The sequence below is a fragment of the Pseudophryne corroboree genome, chromosome 5 (assembly GCF_028390025.1).
Source record: "Pseudophryne corroboree isolate aPseCor3 chromosome 5, aPseCor3.hap2, whole genome shotgun sequence".
In the NCBI taxonomy this organism is placed as follows: Eukaryota; Metazoa; Chordata; class Amphibia; order Anura; family Myobatrachidae; genus Pseudophryne; species Pseudophryne corroboree.
The window spans coordinates 361,111,825-361,138,010 of NC_086448.1; the positions used below are offsets into that span (position 1 = coordinate 361,111,825).

At 46.3% G+C, this 26,186-nt stretch overlaps 1 protein-coding gene and 1 pseudogene across 3 annotated transcripts in view; one reads left to right on the forward strand and one right to left on the reverse strand.

Annotated features, from left to right (window-relative positions):
• Positions 1–26,186, reverse strand: part of STX17 (syntaxin 17) — a 243,862-nt gene that overhangs the window by 189,166 nt on the left and 28,510 nt on the right. For all 3 annotated transcript variants that reach the window (XM_063924903.1, XM_063924904.1, XM_063924902.1), the window contains exon 2: positions 2,033–2,193. In XM_063924903.1, coding sequence (XP_063780973.1) covers positions 2,033–2,155 — 123 coding nt within the window. In that variant the 5' untranslated portion in view covers positions 2,156–2,193. The remainder of the gene's footprint in view (positions 1–2,032; positions 2,194–26,186) is intronic.
• LOC134930528 (5S ribosomal RNA) lies at positions 18,033–18,152 on the forward strand (annotated as a pseudogene).

Consider the following 26,186-nt stretch of genomic DNA (forward strand, 5'->3'; position numbering starts at 1 on the left):
TAGGCACGACCTCCACCCGGCAGAGTGGGAACTTCATGGGGAAGTTTTCCACATAATTGTAAACCGTTGGGAATTACCAAAGGTGGACATGATGGCGTCCCGTCTGAACAAAAAACGGGACAGGTATTGCGCCAGGTTAAGAGACCCTCAGGCAATAGCTGTGGACGTTTCTGGTAACACCGTGGGTGTACCAGTCGGTGTATGTGTTCCATCCTCTGTTTTTCATACCTAAGGTACTGAGAATTATAAGACGTAGAGGAGTAAGAACTATACTCATGGCTCCGGATTGGCCAAGAAGGACTTGGTACCCGGAACTTCAAGAGATGCTCACAGAGGACTTATGGCCTCTGCCGCTAAGAAGGGACTTGTTTCAGCAAGTACCATGTCTGTTCCAAGACTTACCGCAGCTGCGTTTGACGGCATGGCGGTGGAACGCCGGATCCTAAGGGAAAAGGCATTCAGGAAGAGGTCATTCCTACCCTGGTCAAAGCCAGAAAGGAGGTGACCGCACAACATTATCACCACATGTGGCGAAAATATGTTGCGTGGTGTGAGGCCAGGAAGGCCCCACGAAGAAATCTCAACTCGGTCGATTCCTGCATTTCTTGCAAACAGGAGTGTCTATGGGCCTCAAATTGGGGTCCATTAAGGTTCAAATTTCGGCCCTGTCGATTTTTCTTCCAGAAAGAATTGGCTTCAGTTCCTGAAGTCCAGAAGTTTGTCAAGGGAGTATTGCATATACAACCCCCTTTTGTGCCTCCAGTGGCACTGTGGGATCTCAACGTAGTTCTGGGATTCCTCAAAACACATTGGTTTAAAACCAGTCAAATCTGTGGATTTGAAGCATCTCACATGAAAAGTGAACATGCTCTTGGACCTGGCCTGGACCAGGCGAGTGTCAAATTGGTGGTTTTTTTTCTCAAAAAAGCCCATATCTGTTTGTCCATTCGGACAGGGCAGAGCTGCGGACTCGTCCCCAGTTCTCTCCCTAAGGTGGTGTCAGTGTTTCACCTGAACCAGCTTATTGTGGTGTCTTGCGCCTACTAGGGACTTGGAGGACTCCAAGTTGCTAGATGTGGTCAGGGCCCTGAAAATATAGGTTCCAGGACGGCAGGAGTCAGGAAAACTGACTTGCTGTTATCCTGTATGCACCCAACAAACTGGGTGCTCTTGCTTTTAAGCAGACTTTTGCTAGTTGGATGTGTAATACAATTCAGCTTGCACATTCTGTGGCAGGCCTGCCACAGCCAAAATATGTAAATGCCCATTCCACAAGGAAGGTGGGCTCATCTTGGGCGGCTGCCCGAGGGGTCTCGGCTTTACAACTTTGCCGAGCGGTTATTTAGTCAGGGGCAAACACGTTTGTAAAATCCTACAAATTTGATACCCTGGCTAAGGAGGACCGGGAGTTCTCTCATTCGGTGCTGCAGAGTCATCCGCACTCTCCCGCCCGTTTGGGAGCTTTGGTATAATCCCCATGGTCCTTTCAGGAACCCCAGCATCCACTAGGACGATAGAGAAAATAAGAATTTACTTACCGATAATTCTATTTCTCGGAGTCCGTAGTGGATGCTGGGCGCCCATCCCAAGTGCGGATTATCTGCATTACTTGTACATAGTTACAAAAATCGGGTTATTATTGTTGTGAGCCATCTTTTCAGAGGCTCCGCTGTTATCATACTGTTAACTGGGTTCAGATCACAGGTTGTACAGTGTGATTGGTGTGGCTGGTATGAGTCTTACCCGGGATTCATAAATCCTTCCTTATTGTGTACGCTCGTCCGGGCACAGTACCTAACTGAGGCTTGGAGGAGGGTCATAGGGGGAGGAGCCAGTGCACACCACCTGATCCTAAAGCTTTACTTTTTGTGCCCTGTCTCCTGCGGAGCCGCTATTCCCCCATGGTCCTTTCAGGAACCCCAGCATCCACTACGGACTCCGAGAAATAGAATTATCGGTAAGTAAATTCTTATTATTTCCTAGAGCTAAATGGTGCAAATAATAGTAATAACAGCAATGACATAGTACTAACCTTTTCAATATTTAACTGATGGTTCCTCAGTCTTTCCAGATCTGTTGGAATAACAATTTTGGCAAATTTCTGCACAGCAGGTTCAAGGCGGCGGTATGGCACTTTCTGTTCATTTTCCAACATCTTATTACAAGGTGGCAATTTATTATTTCTAGAAATACCTATAAAAAAAATAGGATTTTAATTACCTACAGGTAAATCCTTTTCTCGTAGTCTGTAGGGGATACTGGGAATCCATTTAGTACCATGGGGGTATAGACGGGTCCACTAGGAGCCTTGAGCACTTTAAGAATTTGATAGCGTGCGCTGGCTCCTCTCTCTATGCCCCTCCTGCTAGACTCAGTCTAGGAAACTGTGCCCGAGGAGACAGACATACATTGAGAGAAGGATACAGGAAAAGTAAAGTAGTAAGATTACGAACCAGCACACACAAAAGGAAAGCCATGCTAACCAAACTTGAAACAAGGAACAGCAACAGCTGAACCAAACAACATTACTGAACCAAGGAACAGTGCAGGAAGAACTATTTTCTCTTACATCCTAGGGGATATTGGGAAACCATTTAGTACCATGGGGAAGTTCCAAAGCTCCCAAAATCGGGTGGGTGAGTGCTGAGGTTCCTGCAGAACTGATTGACCAAACTGAAGGTCCTCAGAGGCCAAAGTATCGAACTTGTAGAACTTAGCAAACGTGTTCGATCTGACCAAGTAGCTGCTCGGCAGAGCTGTAAAGCCGAGACACCCCGGGAAGTTGCCTAAGAAGAACCTTTCGACCTAGTACAGTGGGCCTGTACAGATTTTGGAACCGGCAAGCCTGCCCTGGAATAAGCATGCTGGATAGTGAGCCTGATCCAGCGTGCAATTGACTGCTTTGAAGCAGGACACCCAATTTAGTTGGAATCATAAAGAACGAACAGAGAGTCCGATTTCCTGTGACAAGCTGTCATACTGTACACCTTCAAATCCCTCACAACATCCAAAGACTTTGAAGTAGCAGAGCTGTCCATAAAAACCGGAACCACAATAGGTTGGTTGATGTGAAATGCGGACACCACCTTAGCAAGAAATTGCTGACGAGTCGTGAGTTCAGCTCTGTCCTCATGGAGAATTAAGTAGGGGCTCTTGTAAGACAATGCCCCCAGCTCCGACACGTCTTGCTGAAGCCAAAGCCAGCAGTGTGACGGTCTTCCACGTAAGGTACTTTACGTCCACCTCCTCCAACGGCTCAAACCAGTCCAATTGGAGGAAGTGCAGAACCAAATTGAGATCCCATGGTGCTGTGGGAGGCACAAAGGGAGGTTGGATGTGCAAAACACGCTTCAAGAACGTATAGACCTCAGGGATAGAAGCCAATTGTTTCTGAAAGTAAATAGACATGGCCGAAATCTGGACTTTAATGGAGCCTAGACGTAGACCCACATCCACTCCCGACTGCAGAAAAAGCAGGAAACGTCCCAGATGAAATTCCACCGCAGAATATTGTCTGCTTTCACACCAAGAGACATACTTCTTCCATATACGGTGCTAATGTTTAGATGTTAACCTCTTCCTGGCTTGGATCATAGTCGGAATGACCTTGTCAGGAATCCCTCTCCTGGCTAGAATCAGCCATTCAACTTCAATACCATTAAACGTAGCCACAGTAAGTCTTGACAGACAAACAGGCCCTGTTGCAGAAGATCCTCGCGAAGAGGTAAAGGCCACAGATCTTCGATCAGCATCTCAAGAAGATCCGCGTACCAGGCCCTTCGCGGCCAGTCCAGAGCAATGAGTATTGCTTGAACCTTTTACCATTTTATTCTCTTTAGAATTCTTGGGATCAGAGGAAGTGGAGGAAACACGTACCCCAGCTGGTAGACCCACGGAGTTGTCAGAGCATCTATCGCCACTGTTTGTGGGTCTCTCGCCCTGGAACAATACCGCTTGAGCTTCTTGTTGAGTTGAGAGGCCATCATGTCGATCTGTGGATATCCCCACCGACATGTCAACCACTGGAACACCTCCGGGTGAAGGCCCCACTCCCCGGGTGCAGGTCGTGTCTGCCGACGAAGTCTGCTTCCCAGTTGTCTACTCCCAGAATGAAGACCGCCAAACGCCACGGTGTATTTTTCCGCCCAGAGGAGAATTCTTGACACCTCTGACATTGCTGCTCTGCTTTTCATTCCGCCCTGTCGGTTTATGTACATTATCGCCGTTACATTGTCCGACTGGACTTGAATGTCCTCATTCCGAAGTAGAGATAAGGCCTGCAGAAGGGCGTTGTAGAAAGCCCCGATTTCCAGGATGTTTATTGGAAGAACGACTTCTTTACTTGACCATCTTCCTTGAAACTGCACCCACTGGGTGACTGCTCCCCAACCTCTGAGGCTTGCATCTGTGGTTAGCAGAATCCAATTTTGAATCTCGAACCTCTGACCCTCAACGAGGTGAGAAGTCTGTAGCCACCACAGAAGGGTGGCTACAGAGGCAAGGTATTTATCCCATCAATTAGGTTACCATGACTCTTGTAATCCACGCACATGTTATAGTGGGTCTCTGGGCCACCCCAGCAGCTGTATACAAGGATTTGAGTGTGGTCTCAATTTTACGATCAGCTGCGTCTTTCAGGAAGGCTGCACCTGGGACAGGCAATACAATTTTTCGTGACAGCCTGGATACTGATGCATCCACTATCGGTGGATTTTCCCATTTTTTCCTATCCTCAGGAGGAAAAGGAAAAGATGATAGCAACCTTTTAGGGATTGAAATTTCCTACCAGGATTAACCCACGGTTCTTCAAACAGGGTATGAAGTTCCTTTGACACAGGAAAAGTGGCTGAAGATTTATTTTTTTATATTAAAATAAGATTCCTCAAGCTCCTCTGTCACCTTATCAGGGATATGCAGAACTTCTCTGATAGCCTCTATGAGAGCCTCTATTCCCTGTGACAGAGTCCACCTCCCCATCTTCCATGTCTGACCCCTCATCTTCAAAGTCAGATTGCAGGATATGGGCCAATAGCAGGGGACCGTGTCTCTTTTCATAAACTCAGTCACAGATTGTCTTAAGTATTGCGTCTCTTTCTCATTGCGGGACAATTTAGAAGAAATGTTGGAAATCATTCCCCTAATGGAGTCCAGCCATTCTGGTTCTGCCCCGCTAGCCTGGGAAGGGACACTACACTGAGTACACACTAGTGAACCCCCTGGAGAAGAGGAACACTGTGCCTTAGATGAAACATACTCTTTGCCTGACATACTGAAACAGTGACAGCACACACACACACAGGAAAAAGTTAAATGCACAATTAACCCACAAAGAGCCCTTCCAGGGAGACACAGAGAGAGTAGGGAGTCAGCACATGGCGCCCTTACCGCTAATGCCAAGCTTAGCCGGGTTGCAGACTAAGTACCTAGATTAGGGATTTATGGGGTCATTTCGACCCGTTCGCACGCAGCAGTTCTTCGCTGCGGTGCAAACGGGTCGGAACTGTGCATGCGCGGTGGGCGCAATGCGCACGTGCGTCATTGCATCGCCGGGCAGCGGCTAGTACAAAGAAGTGATCGCTAGCGCGATCGCAAGAAGATTGACAGCGGGGAGGAGTTCCGGGGCATCTACTCACCGTTTTCCAGGCGTGGAGATCCGAACGCAGGCGTGTCCAGGCATTTGGAGGGCGGATGTCTGACGTCAATCCCGGGACCTTCGTCGCTGGATCCGTCGCACAATGTAAGTAGGTCTGACCCTGGTCTTGTTTTGCAGGAAAAGATTTTAGCATAGCAGGGCTGCACAAGCGATTGCAGCCATGCTATGCTAAAATACACTTTCCCATAAGCGAAGTCAAGTTGATCGCGCGAGCAGCAAAAAGTTGCTACATGCGATCAACACGGGATGACCCCCTTAGTACACTAATAACCGCTCTCCCCCTGCTATGACCCCCTGGTACCGCTGAGGTAATCTGGAGTCTTTCCGAAGGAGCTGCGCGTCCCTGTCAGTTAGCGTCAGTGTCAGCTGCAGAGGGAAAATGGCACTGGTGAGCTGCTGGATCCGCTCATAGTGAAGCCCCGCCCCTCAAATTGCGCATGGTCTTCCCGCTCTTTTTAATACTGGCTGTTTGTGTCTGAGTGCATAAAATGGAGACAGACTCCTTTTATGGCTTTGTTGCCAGTCTGGGTACTGTGTCCACTGTTCAGCGTCTGTGTCTTTACCCAGTGGGAAACGCAGTCCGTCCCGTTCAAAAGCCGTGCGTCTCCGTACCCTCATGCCACCGTAATGGCCGGCGACCCGCTAACCGGGACGCCGGCTTAGTACTCACCACTCTTCATTCTTCTGGCTCTGATAGGAGCGGTGGCGTGCTGCAGGAATGTACGCTCGCCATGGTGGGGCTTGTGAATAGTTCCCTCAGGTGCTAGTGACCTGTCAGCGGGGAGTGGGTCGTCGTCGTCCCCTAAGTCCCACAAAGCAGGCAGACTGGTGCCATCCAGTCCTGCCTGAAAATAACAAACATATAAAATAAATGCAGCAAACTCTTCATGAGCTTCCAGAGACGTGACCGGCTCCTCCGGGCACATTTTCTAAACTGAGTCTGGTAGGAGGGGCACAGAGGGAGGACCCGTCTATACGCCCATGGTACTAAATGGATTCCCAGTATCCCCTAGGACGTAAGAGAAAATCAAAAAGACAAATACAACTATAATACATTTTTAAACAGTCACAAACAACTATACATAGGGGTATATTAACTAAGCAGCAGGTTTCCAAAACCACCTCCTGGCTGAGGTTTTACCCATAAGTTTTAAAATGCCAATAATACTAGGTGCAACACATGCTTTAGAAATCCACGTCTTAGTAATGTACTGTTAACGGAGCTGGTGGTCAGCACCTGCTCAACCAGTCACAAGCATGATGTAAGCGAGTCTTGTCTTGTTTTGGCTATGCATTTCAGTATGGTTTCTGCTCCCACTAAAATACACAGCACTTGCTAATGAATGGCAATAATAAGATTTTAAACCTACAGGTAAATCTTTTTCTCCTAGACCGTAGAGGATGCTGGGGACTCCGTAAGGACCATGGGGTATAGACGGGCTCCGCAGGAGACATGGGCACTAAAAAGATTTTAGAATGGGTGTGCACTGGTTCCTCCCTCTATGCCCCTCCTCCAGACCTCAGTTAGAGAAACTGTGCCCAGAGGAGACGGACAGTACGAGGAAAGGATTTTTGTTAATCCAAGGGCAAGATTCATACCAGCCCACACCATCCACACCGTATAACATGGAATATACGAACCAGTTAACAGTATGAAACAAAACAGCATCAGCACGAGACTGATCAAAACTGTAACATAACCCTTATGTAAGCAAAAACTATATACAAGTCTTGCAGAATTTAGTCCGCACAGGGACGGGCGCCCAGCATCCTCTACGGACTAGGAGAAAAAGATTTACCGGTAGGTTTAAAATCTTATTTTCTCTTACGTCCTAGAGGATGCTGGGAACTCCGTAAGGACCATGGGGATTATACCAAAGCTCCAGACCGGGCGGGAGAGTGCGGATGACTCTGCAGCACCGATTGAGCAAACATGAGGTCCTCCTCAGCGAAGGTATCAAACTTGTAGAATTTAGCAAAAGTGTTTGAACCCGACCAAGTAGCCGCTCGGCAAAGTTGCAATGCCGAGACACCTCGGGCAGCCGCCCAAGAAGAGCCCACCTTCCTAGTGGAATGGGCCTTTACCAAATTTGATACCGGCAATCCAGCCGTAGAATGAGCCTGCTGAATCGTGTTACAGATCCAGCGGGCAATAGTCTGCTTAGAAGCAGGGGCGCCAACCTTGTTGGCTGCATACAGGATAAACAGTGCCTCTGTTTTCCTAATCCAAGCCATCCTGGCTACATAAACTTTTAAGGCCCTGACTACATCAAGAGACTTGGAATCCTCCAAGTCCCCCGTAGCCACAGGCACCACAATAGGTTGGTTCATATGAAACGATGAAACCACCTTAGGCAGAAATTGAGGACGAGTCCTCAACTCTGCTCTATCCACATGGAAAATCAGATAGGGGCTTTTGTGAGATAAAGCCGCCAATTCGGACACCCGCCTCGCAGATGCCAAGGCTAACAACATGACCACTTTCCAAGTGAGAAATTTCAACTCCACTGTTTGAAGAGGTTCAAACCAGTGTGACTTAAGGAACTGTAACACCACATTAAGGTCCCATGGTGCCACTGGGGGCACAAAAGGAGGCTGGATGTGCAGCACTCCCTTTACAAAAGTCTGGACTTCTGGGAGAGAAGCCAATTCCTTCTGGAAGAATATAGATAGGGCCGAAATCTGTACCTTAATGGAGCCTAACTTTAGGCCCATATCCACTCCTGTCTGTAGAAAGTGGAGAAAACGGCCCAAGTGGAAATCTTCCGTAGGAGCATTCATGGCTTCACACCAAGATACATATTTCCTCCAAATACGGTGATAATGTTTCGCAGTCACCTCCTTCCTAGCCTTTATCAGAGTAGGGATGACTTCCTCCGGAATAACTTTCCCAGCAAGGATTCGGTGTTCAACCGCCATGCCGTCAAACGTAACCGCGGTAAGTCTTGGAACACGCAGGGCCCCTGCTGCAACAGGCCCTCCCTAAGAGGATGAGGCCATGGATCTTCTGTGAGCATCTCCTGCAGATCTGAATACCAGGCCCTTCGAGGCCAATCTGGAACAATGAGTATTGTCTGCACTCTTTTTCTTCTTATGATTCTCAATATTTTGGAGATGAGAGGAAGAGGAGGGAATACATAGACCGACTGAAACACCCATGGTGTCACCAGGGCGTCTACCGCTACTGCCTGAGGGTCCCTTGACCTGGCACAATACCTCCGAAGCTTCTTGTTGAGGCGTGACGCCATCATGTCTATTTGAGGAAGTCCCCAAAGACTTGTTATCTCTGCAAAAACTTCTTGATGAAGTCCCCACTCTCCTGAATGGAGATCGTGTCTGCTGAGGAAGTCTGCTTCCCAGTTGTCCACTCCCGGAATGAAGACTGCTGACAGAGCGCTTACGTGATTTTCCGCCCAGCGCAGAATCCGTGTGGCTTCTGCCATTGCCACTCTGCTCTTTGTCCCGCCTTGGCGGTTTACATGAGCCACGGCTGTGATGTTGTCTGATTGAATCAGAACCGGTAGTTTGCGGAGAAGATTCTCCGCTTGTCGTAGGCCGTTGTATATGGCCCTTAATTCCAGTATGTTGATGTGCAGACAAGCCTCCTGCCTTGACCATGTTCCCTGAAAATTTCTTCCTTGTGTGACTGCTCCCCATCCTCGGAGGCTCGCGTCCGTGGTCACCAGAACCCAGTCTTGAATGCCGAACCTGCGACCCTCTAGAAAATGAGCACTCTGCAGCCACCACAGGAGAGACACCCTGGCCCTGGGGGACAGGCTTATTTTCTGATGAATTTGAAGATGGGACCTGGACCACTTGTCCAGAAGGTCCCACTGAAATGTCCTCGCATGAAACCTGCCGAAGGGGATGGCCTCGTAGGTTGCCACCATTTTTCCCAGTACTCGAGTGCATTGATGGACTGACACTCTTTTCGGTTTTAACAGGTCTCTGACCATGTTCTGGAGTTCCTGGGCTTTTTCCAACGGGAGAAAAACCCTCTTTTGTTCCGTGTCCAGAATCATGCCTAAGAAAGATAGCAGAGTCATTGGAACCAACTGCGACTTTGGTAGATTTAGAATCCAGCCATGGTGCTGCAGCACTCAGGGAGAGCGACACGCTTTTCAGCAACTGATCTCTCGATCTCGCTTTAATCAGGAGATCGTCCAAGTACGGGATAACTGTGACTCCCTGCCTGCGCAGGAGTACCATAATTTCCGCCATTACCTTGGTGAAAATCCTCGGGGCTGTGGAAAGCCCAAACGGCAACGTCTGAAACTGGTAATGACAGTCCTGTACAGCGAATCTCAGGTACGCCTGATGAGGGGGATATATGGGGACATGAAGGTATGCATCCTTTATGTCTAGTGACACCATAAAATCCCCCCCTTCCAGGCTGGAGATAACTGCCCGGAGCGATTCCATCTTGGATTTGAACTTTTTCAAGTGCAGGTTTAGGGATTTTACATTTAGAATGGGTCTGACCGAGCCATCCGGTTTCGGGACCACAAATAGGGTTGAATAGTACCCCTTCCCCTGTTGAACTAGGGGAACCTCGACAACCACTTCTTGTTGACACAGTTTTTGGATTGCAGCTAAAACTATCTCCCTTTCTGGGGAAGAAGCTGGTAAAGCCAATTTGAAAAACCAGCGAGGAGGCACGTCTACGAATTCCAGCTTGTAGCCTTGGGATACAATTTCCATTGCCCAAGGATCCACGTCTGACTGAAGCCAGACGTGGCTGAAGAGTCGAAGACGTACCCCCACCGGCGCGGACTCCCTTAGAGGAACCCCAGCGTCATGCGGTGGATTTAGTAGAAGCCGGAGAGGACTTCTGCGCCTGGGAACTTGCCGTAGCAGGCATTCTTTTCCCTCTACCCTTACCTCTGGCGAGGAAGGAAGAGTCCCGACCTCTTCTAGACTTATGCGACCGAAAGGACTGCATCTGATATTGTGGTGTTTTCTTTTGCTGTGGGGGAACATAAGGTAAAAAAGTTGATTTACCCGCGGTAGCTGTGGAAACCAGGTCCGCGAGACCTTCCCCAAACAAAACCTCACCCTTGTAAGGCAAAACCTCCATATGCCTCTTTGAATCGGCATCACCCGTCCATTGGCAGGTCCACAGGGCTCGCCTAGCAGAAATCGCCATGGCGTTGGCTCTCGAGCCAAGCAGCCCAACGTCTCTCTGAGCGTCTCTCATATATAAGACTGCGTCTCTAATGTGAGCTAAGGTCAATAAAATGGTATCCCTATCTAGGGTATCAATGTCAGCTGACAAGGTATCCACCCAAGCTGCTACAGCGTTACAAACCCAAGCTGACGCTATTGCCGGTCTGAGCAAGGCACCCGTATGTGTATAAATTGATTTTAAGGTAGTCTCCTGCCTGAGATCAGCAGGATCCTTGAGGGCTGCAGTGTCTGGGGATGGTAGCGCCACCTTTTTGGACAAGCGCGTTAAAGCCTTGTCCACCTTGGGTGAGAATTCCCACCGTAACCTGTCCTGTGACGGGAAAGGATACGCCATAAGAATTCTCTTGGGAATCTGCAGTTTCTTGTCTGGAGTTTCCCAAGCTTTTTCAAATAACTCATTCAGCTCATGAGATGGGGGAAAAGTTACCTCAGGTTTCTTTTCCTTAAACATGCATACCCTCGTGTCAGGGACAGAGGGGTCATCTGTGATATGCAAAACATCTTTTATTGCAATAATCATATAATGAATACTTTTGGCCACCCTTGGGTGTAACCTCGCATCATCGTAGTCGACACTGGAGTCAGAATCAGTGTCAGTATCAGTGTCTGCTACTTGGGACAGTGGACGTTTCTGAGACTCAGAAGGGCCCTGTGACACAGTCAAAGCCATGGATTGACTCCCTGTTTTATCCCTGGACTCTGCTTTGTCCAATCTCTTATGTAATAAAGACACATTTGCATTTAAAACATTCCACATATCCAACCAATCAGGTGTCGGCGTTGCCGACGGAGACACCACAATCATCTGCTCCACCTCCTCCCTAGATGAGCCTTCCGCTTCAGACATGCCGACACCCGCGTACCGACACCCCCACACACTCAGGGATATATCTATATGGAGACAGTCCCCCAATAAGGCCCTTTGGAGAGACAGAGAGAGAGTATGCCAGCACACACCCAGCGCCACCGGACACTGGAATAAAATCCCAGCTAGTACAGCGCTTTTATAGAAATATATATACAATTACACTCACTGCGCCAATTAATGTGCCCCCCCCCCACCCTCTATTTTGCCCTCTGTAACCGTGTTCAGCAGGGGAGAGTCCGGGGAGCCAGCTTCTCTGCCGTGTGCTGTGGTGAAAATGGCGCTGGTTAGTGCTGGAGGATCAAGCCCCGCCCCCTCAGCGGTGGGCTTCGGTCCCGCTCAAATTTTTTATACTGGCGGGGTTTTTTTAATATACCGCCTCCACAGTATATAAGCCAAATGCCAGTGTCCCTTGAGGTTTATATTGCTGCCCAGGGCGCCCCCCCTGCGCCTTGCACCCTTACAGTGCCCGCTGTGTGTGTATGTGTGGGAGAAATGGCGCGCAGCGTTATCGCTGCGCGTTACCTCAGTGAAGAGCTGATGTCTTCTGCCGCCTTTGAAGTCTTCTTTTCTTCTCAATACTCACCCGGCTTCTATCTTCTGGCTCTGTGAGGAGGACGGCGGCGCGGCTCCGGGACGAACAGCGAGGGTGAGACCTGCGTTCCGACCCTCTGGAGCTAATGGTGTCCAGTAGCCTAAGAAGCAGAGCCTATCATTTAAGTAGGTCTGCTTCTCTCCCCTCAATCCCACGATGCAGGGAGCCTGTTGCCAGCAGTGCTCCCTGAAAATAAAAAACCTAACAAAAAGTATTTTTCAGAGAAACTCAGTAGAGCTCCCCTGCAGTGCACCCAGTCTCCTCTGGGCACAGGATCTAACTGAGGTCTGGAGAAGGGGAATAGAGGGAGGAGCCAGTGCACACCCATTCTAAAGTCTTTAGAGTGCCCATGTCTCCTGCGGAGCCCGTCTATACCCCATGGTCCTTACGGAGTCCCCAGCATCCTCTAGGACGTAAGAGAAAAACACTTATTTAGATATTTAAAATATTAATATCATACAAGGTTTGCAGCATCCCAGTATTTAAAAAGTGATCGTTCATGAACGGTTAGTGATATATACAGAGGATTCAAAAGTCGCAGTACACCCTTTTGTTTCAAAAACTGTGCAGAAAATGGGAAAACTGAATACTCCAGTAAGGTATGGGTGAGGTGGGCTATCTTTTAGGGTATGTACCGAACATGGGCGCCATCTTGAAATCGGCCATCTTGAATCTAAGTCAGTTTTTTCAAATGTAGAGTGGGTCGTGTAACATGTCAAACAACACCAGAATTTGCTGAAAAGTTTATTGCTGCAAACAGATTTGAAATAGCAGTTCAAAAGTTGCAACACTTTTTTTGTTGCAGGTAACTGAAGATGGAGAGAATTGAGGTAATTTTGATGTCTGGAGAACAAAGTTTCCGTGTCATAGCTGCAGATTTTAACAACCGGCACCCTGAAAGACCTCCAATTTCACATAACACTCTCAGGTGCCTAATTTTCAATCTAGGACTGTGGCCGACAAGTCACGGAGTGGTTGTCCATAAAGTGCTACTGACGAGACAACCTCAACAATGGTTTTGGCATCCCTCGTGAAGAGCCTACAACGTTTGACCATCAAAATGACCTCAATTCTCCCCTCTTTTGTCAAAGCCATCTTCAGTTACATGCAAACAAAAAAAGTGTAACTTTTGAACCATAACTGCTATTTGAAATCGGTTTGCAGCAATACATTTTTTCAGCAAATTCTGATGTTGTTTGACATGTTACACAACCCATTTTCCATTTGAAAAAAACGGACTTACATTCAAGATGGCGCACGTTTGGTACATACCCTAAAAGATAGCCCACCTCACCTATACCTTACAGGAGTATTTAGTTTTCCCATTTCCTGCACAGTTTTTGAAACAAAAGGATGTACGTACTGCGACTTTTGAATCACTAATATATATATATATATATATATATATATATATATATACACACACACACACACAGAGAGAGAGAGAGAGAGAGAGAGAGAGAGAGATCTTTTCAAGTCTATTCGATCTCCTGATAGTGATCTTTTTTCTAAACTTAGCAAAGACATAGATAAATTCAGGGGGGAATTTTAGAGGGTTACCACCTGCGCACTGAGGCAATGCCAACTACCTAATGAGTATGGCGAGCTGCTGATGTTTGTAGGTGATCTATCCTACCAGAAAAATTGCAGAGTATGTATAACACAGCGCTCAGCCCCTGATGATTGAACTTATGGGGTGTCAGTGTTCACCTTATCTATGTAGTCTTGATTATAATATTATGTCACAGGTGTGAATCATAGATTGTATTGATGTCAAACAGATAATAATAACTTAAGGTATCAATTAAACTTTTATTGGGGAGTCACAGTGCTCCTCCCAGACACTTTGTTAATACTATGAGTTTACCTTAAATTGTTCAGGGTTAATTCTGTCCATGCAAATTGCGTGAATTTTCTCCTGTAAATGACTTTTAATAATCTCTGACCATTATCATAGGCCCGCAAAGTTAATGCGCCCAAATGATCCAATCAACAAAATATAGAAATAAAAATAAAAAATAAAAGAATTCAATTGCTGATCGCAAATGTACTTGTTAAATGTGATGTTCCGCCCTAGATAGAGCCGTCTTTAGTCCTGCTAACCGCAGCAGATTCTTGGGTATAAAATAGAAATGCAGGTATACGTTGGGGGATATATGTTCTGGGGGTGCGGCGTCCCGTAACCCTCAGGTGCATATACTTACCCTTCTTCTTCTGGTCGTCCTTGTCTTTCGTCCCCCGCTGTGCTTGCTTGTCCCTCCGTCTCGCTCCCCGGCCGGTGTAGAACCTCTGTGTGCAACCTGCACACCGATGCACGGACCTCCGGGATGACGAGATCACCGGTGGCTACGGCACTTCCGGGTACTGTTAGCCTGTTGTAGGCATTCAGTCCCCGGCGCGCTGCAGCACTGACGGCGGCTCTACTTCACTAGCCAGTGAAGGAGACTGTAGGATCGGGAAGCGGTTGATGCTGTCAGCGGATCTTTTAAAGATGATAAATGTTAGATCATGTCGTGTTCCTCCAACGCGTTTCAGCCTTAATTGGCCTTCCTCTGGGAGCAGTGTATACACTGCTCCCAGAAGAAGGCCAATTAAGGCTGAAACGCGTTGGAGGAACACGACATGATCTAACATTTATCATCTTTAAAAGATCCGAAAGATCCGCTGACAGCATCAACCGCTTCCCGATCCTACAGTCTCCTTCACTGGCTAGTGAAGTAGAGCCGCCGTCAGTGCTGCAGCGCGCCGGGGACTGAATACTTACAACAGGCTAACAGTACCCGGAAGTGCCGTAGCCGCCGGTGATCTCGTCATCCCGGAGGTCCGTGCATCGGTGTGCAGGTTGCACACAGAGGTTCTACACCGGCCGGGGAGCGAGACGGAGGGACAAGCAAGCACAGCGGGGGACGAAAGACAAGGACGACCAGAAGAAGAAGGGTAAGTATATGCACCTGAGGGTTACGGGACGCCGCACCCCCAGAACATATATCCCCCAACGTATACCTGCATTTCTATTTTATACCCAAGAATCTGCTGCGGTTAGCAGGACTAAAGACGGCTCTATCTAGGGCGGAACATCACATTTAACAAGTACATTTGCGATCAGCAATTGAATTCTTTTATTTTTCATTTTTATTTTTATTTTTATTTCTATATTTTGTTGATTGGATCATTTGGGCGCATTAACTTTGCGGGCCTATGATAATGGTCAGAGATTATTAAAAGTAATTTACAGGAGAAAATTCACGCAATTTGCATGGACAGAATTAACCCTGAACAATTTAAGGATAACTCATAGTATTAACAAAGTGTCTGGGAGGAGCACTGTGACTCCCCAATGAAAGTTTAATTGATACCTTAAGTTATTATTATCTGTTTGACATCAATACAATCTATGATTCACACCTGTGACATAATATTATAATCAAGACTACATAGATAAGGTGAACACGGACACCCCATAAGTTCAAATTCAGGGGGGACCCTGGCTTTCTCGCAATGACAAACACAGGTTTAGACCACAAGCAAGACGCGGGGGACACAGACCGGTTAAAACCTTTACGGACATTGAGAGTCGTTCTCAAACATCAGCAAGTGATACTGATGTACCTTCTACATCCTCACAGGGGGTTACATACCTTTCAAGATCAGAAAGAAATAGAAGGGATCCAAAAAAAACCCGCTATACCCACCCGCAGAGGTGGGAGAAAAAGGAAGAAGGAAATGAAGTATAAAAACCAGGAATCGGTGGTTTTCAATCTATCCAATCACACACTGACTGTAGCTGAGCTCTCTGTCCCCAACAAAGGGTTATCATTTGTACCCACTATCAAACAAGACAGCTTCCACTGGCAAGTGGACCTTTACAAGCTAGGACGACAGCTACGTCTCAGAAATTATTTTTCTCATACTAAACCTTCATGTATTATATCAGATGATACTACATCTACACCAATCTGCCCTCTAAAGAAATCCAGCACTTTTAAACCCCCTACTTTAAATTCCTCAATACAACATTCATGAGGGTACTCAAGAGGGATACGTTACCATTTGTTGAAAACCAAAGGATTAGTCATCACAACATTACTAAGGATGAGAGGCTAGCGATTAAGTACTTAAAGAGTGACACACAATTAGTGATCAGATCAGCCGACAAGGGAGGCGGTATAGTTCTCCTGGACTATGAGTATTATATACAAGAAGCCAAGGGACAGCTCGCTGATACCACCTGTTTCCAGAAATTAAATTATGACCCTACTTGGGCATACAAAAAAGAAATAGATTCGGTGATTCAATTGGGCATCAATAACAGATATATCAACCAATCCACAGCGGATTTTTCGACTACTACCCATCCAAAGACACCTTTTCTCTACACACTTCCTAAGATTCACAAATCTCTGTCTCAGTCGCCAGGCCGACCAATCATCTCGGCCAGAGGTTCTCTATGCCAGCCACTCTCACAGCTCGTGGACTTTTATTTACAACCACTTGTCAAAAACACTGCAAGCTAAATTGAAGACACTACAGATTTCCTTAGAAAAATTGCAAATATCAATGACATTCCCGATTAAACCATATTGGTCACACTGGGTGTTTCAAGTTTGGATACAAACATTCCGCATTCTCAGGGAATAGAGGCTTGCAGACTGCTTATCAAAGAAAGTAACTTGGATTTTGGCCCTCCATTGGACTATATGGTGTTGCTTATGGACCTTATCCTCAACAAAAATTATTTTCTGTTTGAGAATAGTTTTTATTTACAAAAACAGGGGACAGCGATGGGGTCAAACATGGCCCCCGCATATGCAAATAGTTTCATGACAACATACGAACAGGAACACATTACAGGTCACCCCATCTACAAACAATTTTTGTCATCATATGTTCGATACATTGATGACCTTTTATTTCTCTGGCATGGTGAAGATTCAGCTCTTTTGGCATTCATTGACCATCTAAACTCACTTCCCGGCACCATCAGATTCAGTCTCACATTCAGCAAACTACAAATCAAGTTTTTAGATGTGGCCATCACCAAGAAGGCAAAAACAAACTGATCACTAACATCTACAACAAAATTTCCGACAGGAATACTCTTCTGCTAGCATCTAGCTTCCATCCTATACCCCTCAAAAGAGGTTTACCATTTTCTCAACTACTATGGGTATTATGCATTACTTTGGATCCCTCGGAGATGTCTTCAGCCCTACAGTCAATGAGCCAAAGATTTCTTGATTGGGGAATCCCCAAAGAGGAAATTGAATCAGGACTAAGATTGGACAAATACAGAGGGAAGATCTCCTCTGTAGCAAGGATGTCTCTTGCAATAAAGGACCTAACAGACTGAAATTCATTAGTATGTATACCACCGCCTCAAGCTTCATTCGCAATAAATTTGACGAACATTACTTCTCATCAGGAGAAATCCTGCGATAATCCATCAGGCTGGCACCACCTGTGTCATTTATGTTTCAATACTGTTCATTCTTTGTTATCTGCAACTGCTCAGCCATTGCTTATGCCTTTATTACAGTATAACATGTAGCCTCTACACATAACTAATCTCAATATAACCATTATGCTCAACTAATTTGGACTTCTAGTCTTGGACATTGCCTATAATACCTGGATTGCAATTGAGAGTTATCCCAATATGCCTCTTATTAATAGTTTAGGTGAGTACTCTGGCAGCGAGCCTTTGGTACACAGACATGTGGGGAATGAGAGATGGATACAGCCATACCACACTGGATCACGTCCGATCTCGTCCGATCTTGGTAACTAAGCAGTGATGGGCCCAGTCAGTACCTTGCACAGTGATGGCTTGAGAATACTGGGTGCTGTATTTAGATTTCCTCTCCCACTGCATTATAGGGAACAATTGCTTCCAGGCTCGTTTGTCATGAACCACCACTTAATATCATATTCAGATGTACCTTCTACTCACAACGTATCCATTCACATAGGTTCATAATGGCCGATGATAGAACATTATCTTACAATCAGGGCCTTCCTGCAAGCTAAGCAGAGTTTGGTCTGGTTAATTTTTATCATGGTCAACAGTGCTGGTACTCACCAGTATATGAATATAACTATGATGGATATATGTGATAGCTTTGGTGAGGGATTAATCTTATCTGCATGCGCACATTCGGGTGCACGTTCATATCTTCTTTGGTTTGTTTGTGTAGCAATGACTATTGTGTAGCATCATGCATTATCTGCATTTTAGCTTATTGGATATTTAACCCGACGAGAGCGGCCACCCCGAGGGGTGTCTTGAATAGGCACCTGCATGTGAGGAAGTATTGTTTATTTACATTTTGATCAGTGGCCTCATTCACTAATGCTGACAGGATCTGCATATGTGCATCATCTGACAGCACCTGTGACACATGCAGCCTCAGCCGTAACCGGGTGGGGAGCAAGGTCTGTTTATCTTACACAGCTGACACTCCCCATCCCACGGAGGCATCCAATGAGCAGACTACTCATGTGGAGAGCCATCCCACAGCATGGGTTTGGTTTGTTAAGTGCTGGCTCCATTTTCTGCTATATATGCAAGTTATGGGCTCTGTGTCATTAGCCCCTGAAGAAAACCTGTATGCGTTGAAACAGCTGTCGGGCCACAGTTGTTGAATGTATTACTAATGGATTTGTATTGAAGAATAAATCCTCTTCTACTTTCAACTGAATTGTGAGTGATGGTTTTTGCATTTTTTTCTCTATGGGAAAGTGAGTGATATTATAATATTTTTTTCTGCAATATATTTTTATATATATATATATATATATATATATATATATATATATATATATATATATATATATATATATATATTGTAACACTGTAAGGGAAAAAGGTGCCGTTTCGTGGGGTAAATGGCAGCTATGCAGCAGCTGAAGAATCACACAAGTCCAGTGTGTGATGCAACTGGCCACGACCAGTTTTATTAAACAGAAAACAAAACAAACATCAAAAGAAAATACCTTGCCTGTCCGGCACTAACTAAACATAAGACGGTCCTAACTGTCTCTAAACAAAAAACAGAGAATTTTCCAACCAACACTGTATGGCTCACTTGTGTAAGGAAGCGTATTTCTCTCACAGAGATCCTGCAGTCTTCCCAGGCAGTCTGCACACACTAATCAGGCTAGCAGCCCTATAACCCACTTACACAGCTGAAACCCTGATTAGCCATCTGTGAGGACAAAGACCCAAACTGGGCCCAATGTCTGGAACTTGCCCTATCTCTCTTTCAGGGCCCTTATCCAGCTTTTCAAATAAACTGAAAAGGTTCTGACAAAACAAAACATTTTCCTAATACATGTAAGACAAGAACCTGGGACAAACATACCTGCCCTCAAACACTACTCCAGTGTTCTTGTCACATATCCCCCTCCCCTGTTTCGACCTAGGGGCCGGAACACTTGTAGCCCCCAAACAGAAGATGCGGGACAATGCATCTGCGTTGGCCAATTGTGTACCCCGGTCTATGTTCGACAGTAAACTAAAAATCCTGCAATGCTAGAAACCATCTAGTTACACGAGCATTCTTGCCTCTATTTACATACATCCATTTTAAAGGGGCATGATCTGTCACTAGTCTGAATTGTCTACCCAAGAGGTAATATCTCAAGGTATCTAGTGCCCACTTAATGGCCAAAGCCTCCTTTTCCACAATGGCATACCTTTTTCCATGCTCATTGAGTTTCCTACTCAAATAAATGATAGGGTGTTCGTCCCCATCTCTGGTTTGGGACAGCACAGCCCCTATCCCTACCTCTGAGGCATCTGTTTGTACCATAAATTTTTTGGAAAAATCTGGTGTTATCAACACAGTTTGTGAACACAAAGCCACTTTTAACGCTTGGAACGCTTTTTCTGCATCAGGGTTCCATTTCACCATATTTGACTGCTTCCCTTTGGTAAGGTCTGACAACGGCACCGCTGTGGTCGCAAAATTGGGAATAAACCGTCTATAGTACCAGTTATTCCCAAAAAAGCCCTTACCTGTTTTTTATTCACTGGACGAGGCCAGTTTTTAATAGCATCAATTTTATTCAATTGGGGCCTAATCAGACCTCTGCCTATGGTGAAGCCCAAGTATTTGACCTCCTCCATTGCGAGGCAGCACTTCTTTGGGTTAGCAGTTAACCCTGCCTCTCTGATTGAATCCAGTACTGCTTGCACTTTAACCAAATGGGACCCCCAGTCTGTACTGTGAATTACCACATCATCCAAGTAGGCAGCTGCATATTTTCTATGGGGCCTCAAAATTTTATCCATCGCCCGTTGAAAGGTTGCTGGAGCCCCATGCAACCCAAAGGGTAACATCTTATACTGCTATAGCCCCTCCGGAACCGAAAAGGCTGTTTTTTCTTTTGCGCTATCAGATAAAGGTATTTGCCAGTAACCTTTGGTCAGGTCCAACGTGGTGAGAAACCTGGCTGTTCCCAGCCTTTCTATAAGCTCATCCACACGGGGCATGGGGTATGCGTCAAACTTGGACACCTCATTTAACTTACGAAAGTCATTACAGAAGCGTATGCTACCGTCTGGCTTCAGGATGAGAACTACGGGACTGGACCACTCACTGTTTGATTCCTCTATGACTCCAAGTTCTAACATGGTTTTAACTTCTTCAGAAACAGCTTCTCGCTGAGCTTCAGGAATCCTATATGGCTTTAAATGGACCCTGACCCCTGGTTCTGTGACAATGTCATGTTTTATTATGGTCGTTTGGCCAGGCAGCTCTGAAAATATCTCCCTATTTTGGATGAGAAATTCTTTAACCCGATTGTTCTATCAGCTGATAATGTCTCTGACACCTTTACTGCGGGAAGCAACCGAGGTGAAGACACCGAAGGGCAAGGCTCCGCTGACAGAGAAAACCTATCTTTCCAGGGTTTGATTAAGTTAACATGGTAGATTTGTTGGGGTTCTCTCTTTCCCGGTTGGTATTAGTGATGTGCACCGAAAAAATTTTGTGTTTTGTGTTTTGGTTTTGGATTCGGTTCCGAGGCCGTGTTTTGGATTCGGACGCGTTCTGCCAAAACCTCCCTGAAATTTTTTTGTCGGATTCGGGTGTGTTTTGGATTTGGGTGGTTTTTTTTACAAAAAACCCTAAAAAACAGCTTAAATCATAGAATTTGGGGGTCATTTTGATCCCATAGCATTATTAACCTCAATAATCATAATTTCCACTCATTTTCAGTCTATTCTGAACACCTCACACCTCACAATATTATTTTTAGTCCTAAAATTTGCACCGAGGTCGCTGGATGACTTAGCTAAGCGACCCAAGTGGCCGACACAAACACCTGGCCCATCTAGGAGTGGCACTGCAGTGTCAGACAGGATGGCAGATTTAAAAAATAGTCCCCAAACAGCACATGATGCAAAGAAAAATGAAAGAAAAAAAGAGGTGCAAGATGGAATTGTCCTTGGGCCCTCCCACCCACCCTTATGTTGTATAAACAGGACGTGCACACTTTAACAAACCCATCATTTCAGCGACAGGGTCTGCCACACAACTGTGACTGAAATGACTGGTTGGTTTGGGCCCCCACCAAAAAAGAAGCAATCAATCTCTCCTTGCACAAACTGGCTCTACAGATGCAAGATGTCCACCTCCTCCTCATCGTCCGATTCCTCACCCCTTTCACTGTGTACATCCCCCTCCTCACAGATTATTAATTCGTCCCCACTGGAATCCACCATCTCAGGTCCCTGTGTACTTTCTGAAGGCAATTGCTGGTGAATGTCTGCACGGAGGAATTGATTATAATTCATTTTGATGCTCATCATCTTCACCACATTTTCTGGAAGTAACCTCGTACGCCGATTGCTGACAAGGTGAGCGGCTGCACTAAACACTCTTTCGGAGTACACACTGGAGGGGGGGCAACTTAGGTAAAATAAAGCCAGTTTGTGCAAGGGCCTCCAAATTGCCTCTTTTTCCTGCCAGTATACGTACGGACTGCCTGACGTGCCTACTTGGATGCGGTCACTCATATAATCCTCCACCTTTCTTTCAATGGTGACAGAATCATATGCAGTAAATCATATGCAGTGACAGTAGACGACATGTCAGTAATCATTGGCAGGTCCTTCAGTCCGGACCAGATGTCAGCACTCGCTCCAGACTGCCCTGCATCACCGCCAGCGGGTGGGCTCGGAATTCTTAGCCTTTTCCTCGCACCCCCAGTTGCGGGAGAATGTGAAGGAGGAGCTGTTGACGGGTCACGTTCCGCTTGACTTGACAATTTTCTCACCAGCAGGTCTTTGAACCTCTGCAGACCTGTGTCTGCCGGAAAGAGAGATACAACGTAGGTTTTAAATCTAGGATCGAGCACGGTGGCCAAAATGTAGTGCTCTGATTTCAACAGATTGACCACCCGTGAATCCTGGTTAAGCGAATGAAGGGCTCCATCCACAAGTCCCACATGCCTAGCGGAATCGCTCTGTTTTAGCTCCTCCTTCAATGTCTCCAGCTTCTTCTGCAAAAGCCTGATGAGGGGAATGACCTGACTCAGGCTGGCAGTGTCTGAACTGACTTCACGTGTGGCAAGTTCAAAGGGTTGCAGAACCTTGCACAACGTTGAAATCATTCTCCTCTGCGCTTGAGTCAGGGGCATTCCCCCTCCTTTGCCTATATCGTAGGCAGATGTATAGGCTTGAATGGCCTTTTGCTGCTCCTCCATCCTCTGAAGCATATAGAGGGTTGAATTCCACCTCGTTACCACCTCTTCTTCAGATGATGGCAGGGCAGGTTCAGGACTGTTTGCTGGTGCTCCAGTCTTCGGCATGCGGTGGCTGAATGCCGAAAGTGGCCCGCAATTCTTCGGGCCACCGACAGCATCTCTTGCACGCCAATTGGGGTAAGCCATTCTGCGATGATGTTCCTCAGTTTCCGTAAGAGGTTGTCAGCTGTGTGCCTCTTTTGGAAAGCGGTGATACAAAGCGTAGCCTGTCTAGGAACGAGTTGGCGTTTGCGAGATGCTGCTACTGGTGCCGCCGCTGCTGTTCTTGCTGTTCCTACACAGAGGTAGGTAGAGCAGTGGCCTTCTGTACCGTACTGCTATATAGTATATACCGGTGGTCAGCAAACTGTGCAAAACTGAAATGCACCACAGGTATGGATGGATAGTATACTTGACGACACAGAGGTAGGTAGAGCAGTGGACTACTGTACCGTACTGCTATATATATATATATATATATATTTATTTATACTGGTGGTCAGCAAATTCTGCACTGTCCTCCTACTATATACTACAATGCAGCACAGATATGGAGCATTTTTCAGGCAGAGAACGTATAATACTGGTGATCACTGGTCAGCAAAACTCTGCACTGTCCTCCTACTATATAATACTGCTGGTCCCCAGTCCCCACAATAAAGCAATAAGCACACTGAGCACAGATATTTGCAGCACACTGAGCACAATCAGATATGGAGCGTTTTTCAGGCAGAGAACGTAGATATTTGCACTTGCAGCACACTGAGCACAGATATTTGCAACACAATTTGCAGCCCACTGAACATAGAAACTGAGAGGACGCCAGCCACATCCTCTCACGATCATCTCCAATGCACGAGTGAAAAATGACGGCGACGCGCGGCTCCTTATATAGAATACGAATCTCGCGAGAATCCGACCGCGGGGTGATGACGTTCGGGCGCGCTTGGGTTAACCGAGCAAGGCGGGAGGATCCGAGTTGCTCGGACCCGTGAAAAAAAAGGTGAAGTTCGGGCGGGTTCGGATCCGCTCATCACTAGTTGGTATACTTTGTAATTAACCTCATTCACTTTTTCCCTAATCTCAAATGGACCCTGCCATTTAGCTAAGAACTTGCTTTCCACAGTGGGTACCAAAACAAGAACTCTATCTCCAGGAGCAAATTCCTGTATCTTGGCACTCCAGTTATATACCCTCTGTTGAGCACTTTGGGCCTGTTCCATGTGCTCTCTGACAATAGGTACCACGGCTGCAATCCTATCCTGCATTTGTGTTACATGTTCAACAACGCTTCTATAAGGAGTGGGCTGTCCTTCCCACGTCTCTTTGGCAATGTCCAATAGCCCTCTGGAGTGTCTACCATACAACAAATCAAATGGAGAAAACCCAGTAGAGGACTGAGGAACTTCTCTGATGGCCATTAACAAGTAGGGCAACAAACAATCCCAGTTTTTCCCATCTTTATCAACAACCTTTTTTAACATACTTTTTAATGTTTTATTAAACCTTTCCACCAACCCATCAGTTTGTGGATGGTAAATGGACGTCCTGAGGTGAGTGACCTTAAATAATTTGCACAATTCTTTCATGATCCTTGACATAAATGGAGTACCTTGGTTAGTCAAAATTTCTTTTGGTATTCCCACTCTACTAAAAACCTGCACCAGCTCCCTAGCTATCGCCTTGGTTGTGATAGTGCGTAAAGGCACAGCCTCAGGATATCGAGTGGCATAGTCCATTATTACCAGGATATACTGATGGCCCCGAGCGGACTTTAACAAGGGCCCCACGAGATCCATGGCTATTCTGTCAAACGGGACCTCTATAATAGGCATGGGAACTAGTGGGCTCCTGAAAGGGAGTCTAGGGGCATGATACTGGCATTCAGGACAGGAAGAACAATATTCAGACACTTCTTTATAAACCCCTGGCCAAAAGAACCTTTGTAAAACTCTTTCAGTGTTTTTTTCTGCCCCTAAATGTCCTGCTGTAACGTGACTATGAGCTAAATCTAGTACCGTTATCCGATAAAACTGGGGAACTACCAGCTGTTCCACCACATCCTCACCCTTTTTGACAATGTGGTACAAGAGCTCATTACAGATGGCCATGTGGGGATAAGTAACCCTGTCACCTGGTACCACAGGTTCCCCATTAACAATCTTAACATTCTCTCTAGCCTTTATCAAGGTAGGATCCTTTAACTGTTCAGATGCAAACAGATCCTTCTTTACCTCCAGGTCAGGCACGCTTTCAGTTCTAACTACTATGTCCTTGTTCCCAGCAAGAGGGTCCTCACTGGACTCCCCATCTGTCACTTCCCCAGCCAAACTAGCAAAAGGCAAAGGGTCAAAAAGTTCCGAAGACACACGTACATCCGTAAAATCACCGGTATTATCAACTGGCTCTTTACTTCTCACATCTGTTGATAAATGTGATTCCCCCAGTTTCCAAAAATGCGGAAAATCCCTCCCTATTATGGCCTCATGCACCAAGGTGGGGACCAGTCCTAATTTAACCATTGCTGACCCACAACAAGTTTCTATATTCACTTCAGCAGTGACATAATGTTGGGTATCCCCATGTATGCAAGTTACCCCAATAGGTATTTGATGGACCTTTAAGGGGTTCACTAACCCAGCTTTCACGAGGGTAACTAAACTTCCTGAATCTAGCGAGGCCTCTACCCGGTTACCCTCTAAGAACACGTCACACATTTGTTTTTCCAACTCAGGTGAAGGTACCACAGTACAGGCTAACCTAGCAAAGAAAGACATTCTGCGACATTCAAAGGCAGCATCACATTGCATGGGTTCTTGCGTGACTGGGCAATTGGCAATAACATGACCTGGGATACCACACCTAAAACATTTAACCACACGATTATCAACCTGTTTGGGCAGCATAGACCGTTCTTGCCCCATTGGCCTGTCTCCAGGGCCAGTGTTTACAGTCTCTCCAGCCTTGCGTTCTCTTAACCGCCCAGCAACGTTTTCCCACGGAACAGTATTAGCAGTCTTCACTGAAGGGTGCTGTCGAGGATCTATGGGTTGCTGGGTGGTCATCAGTAATTCCTCTGCTGCCAAATATCTCTCTACCATGTCCACTAATTGGTCAGCAGTACCCGGGTTTCCATG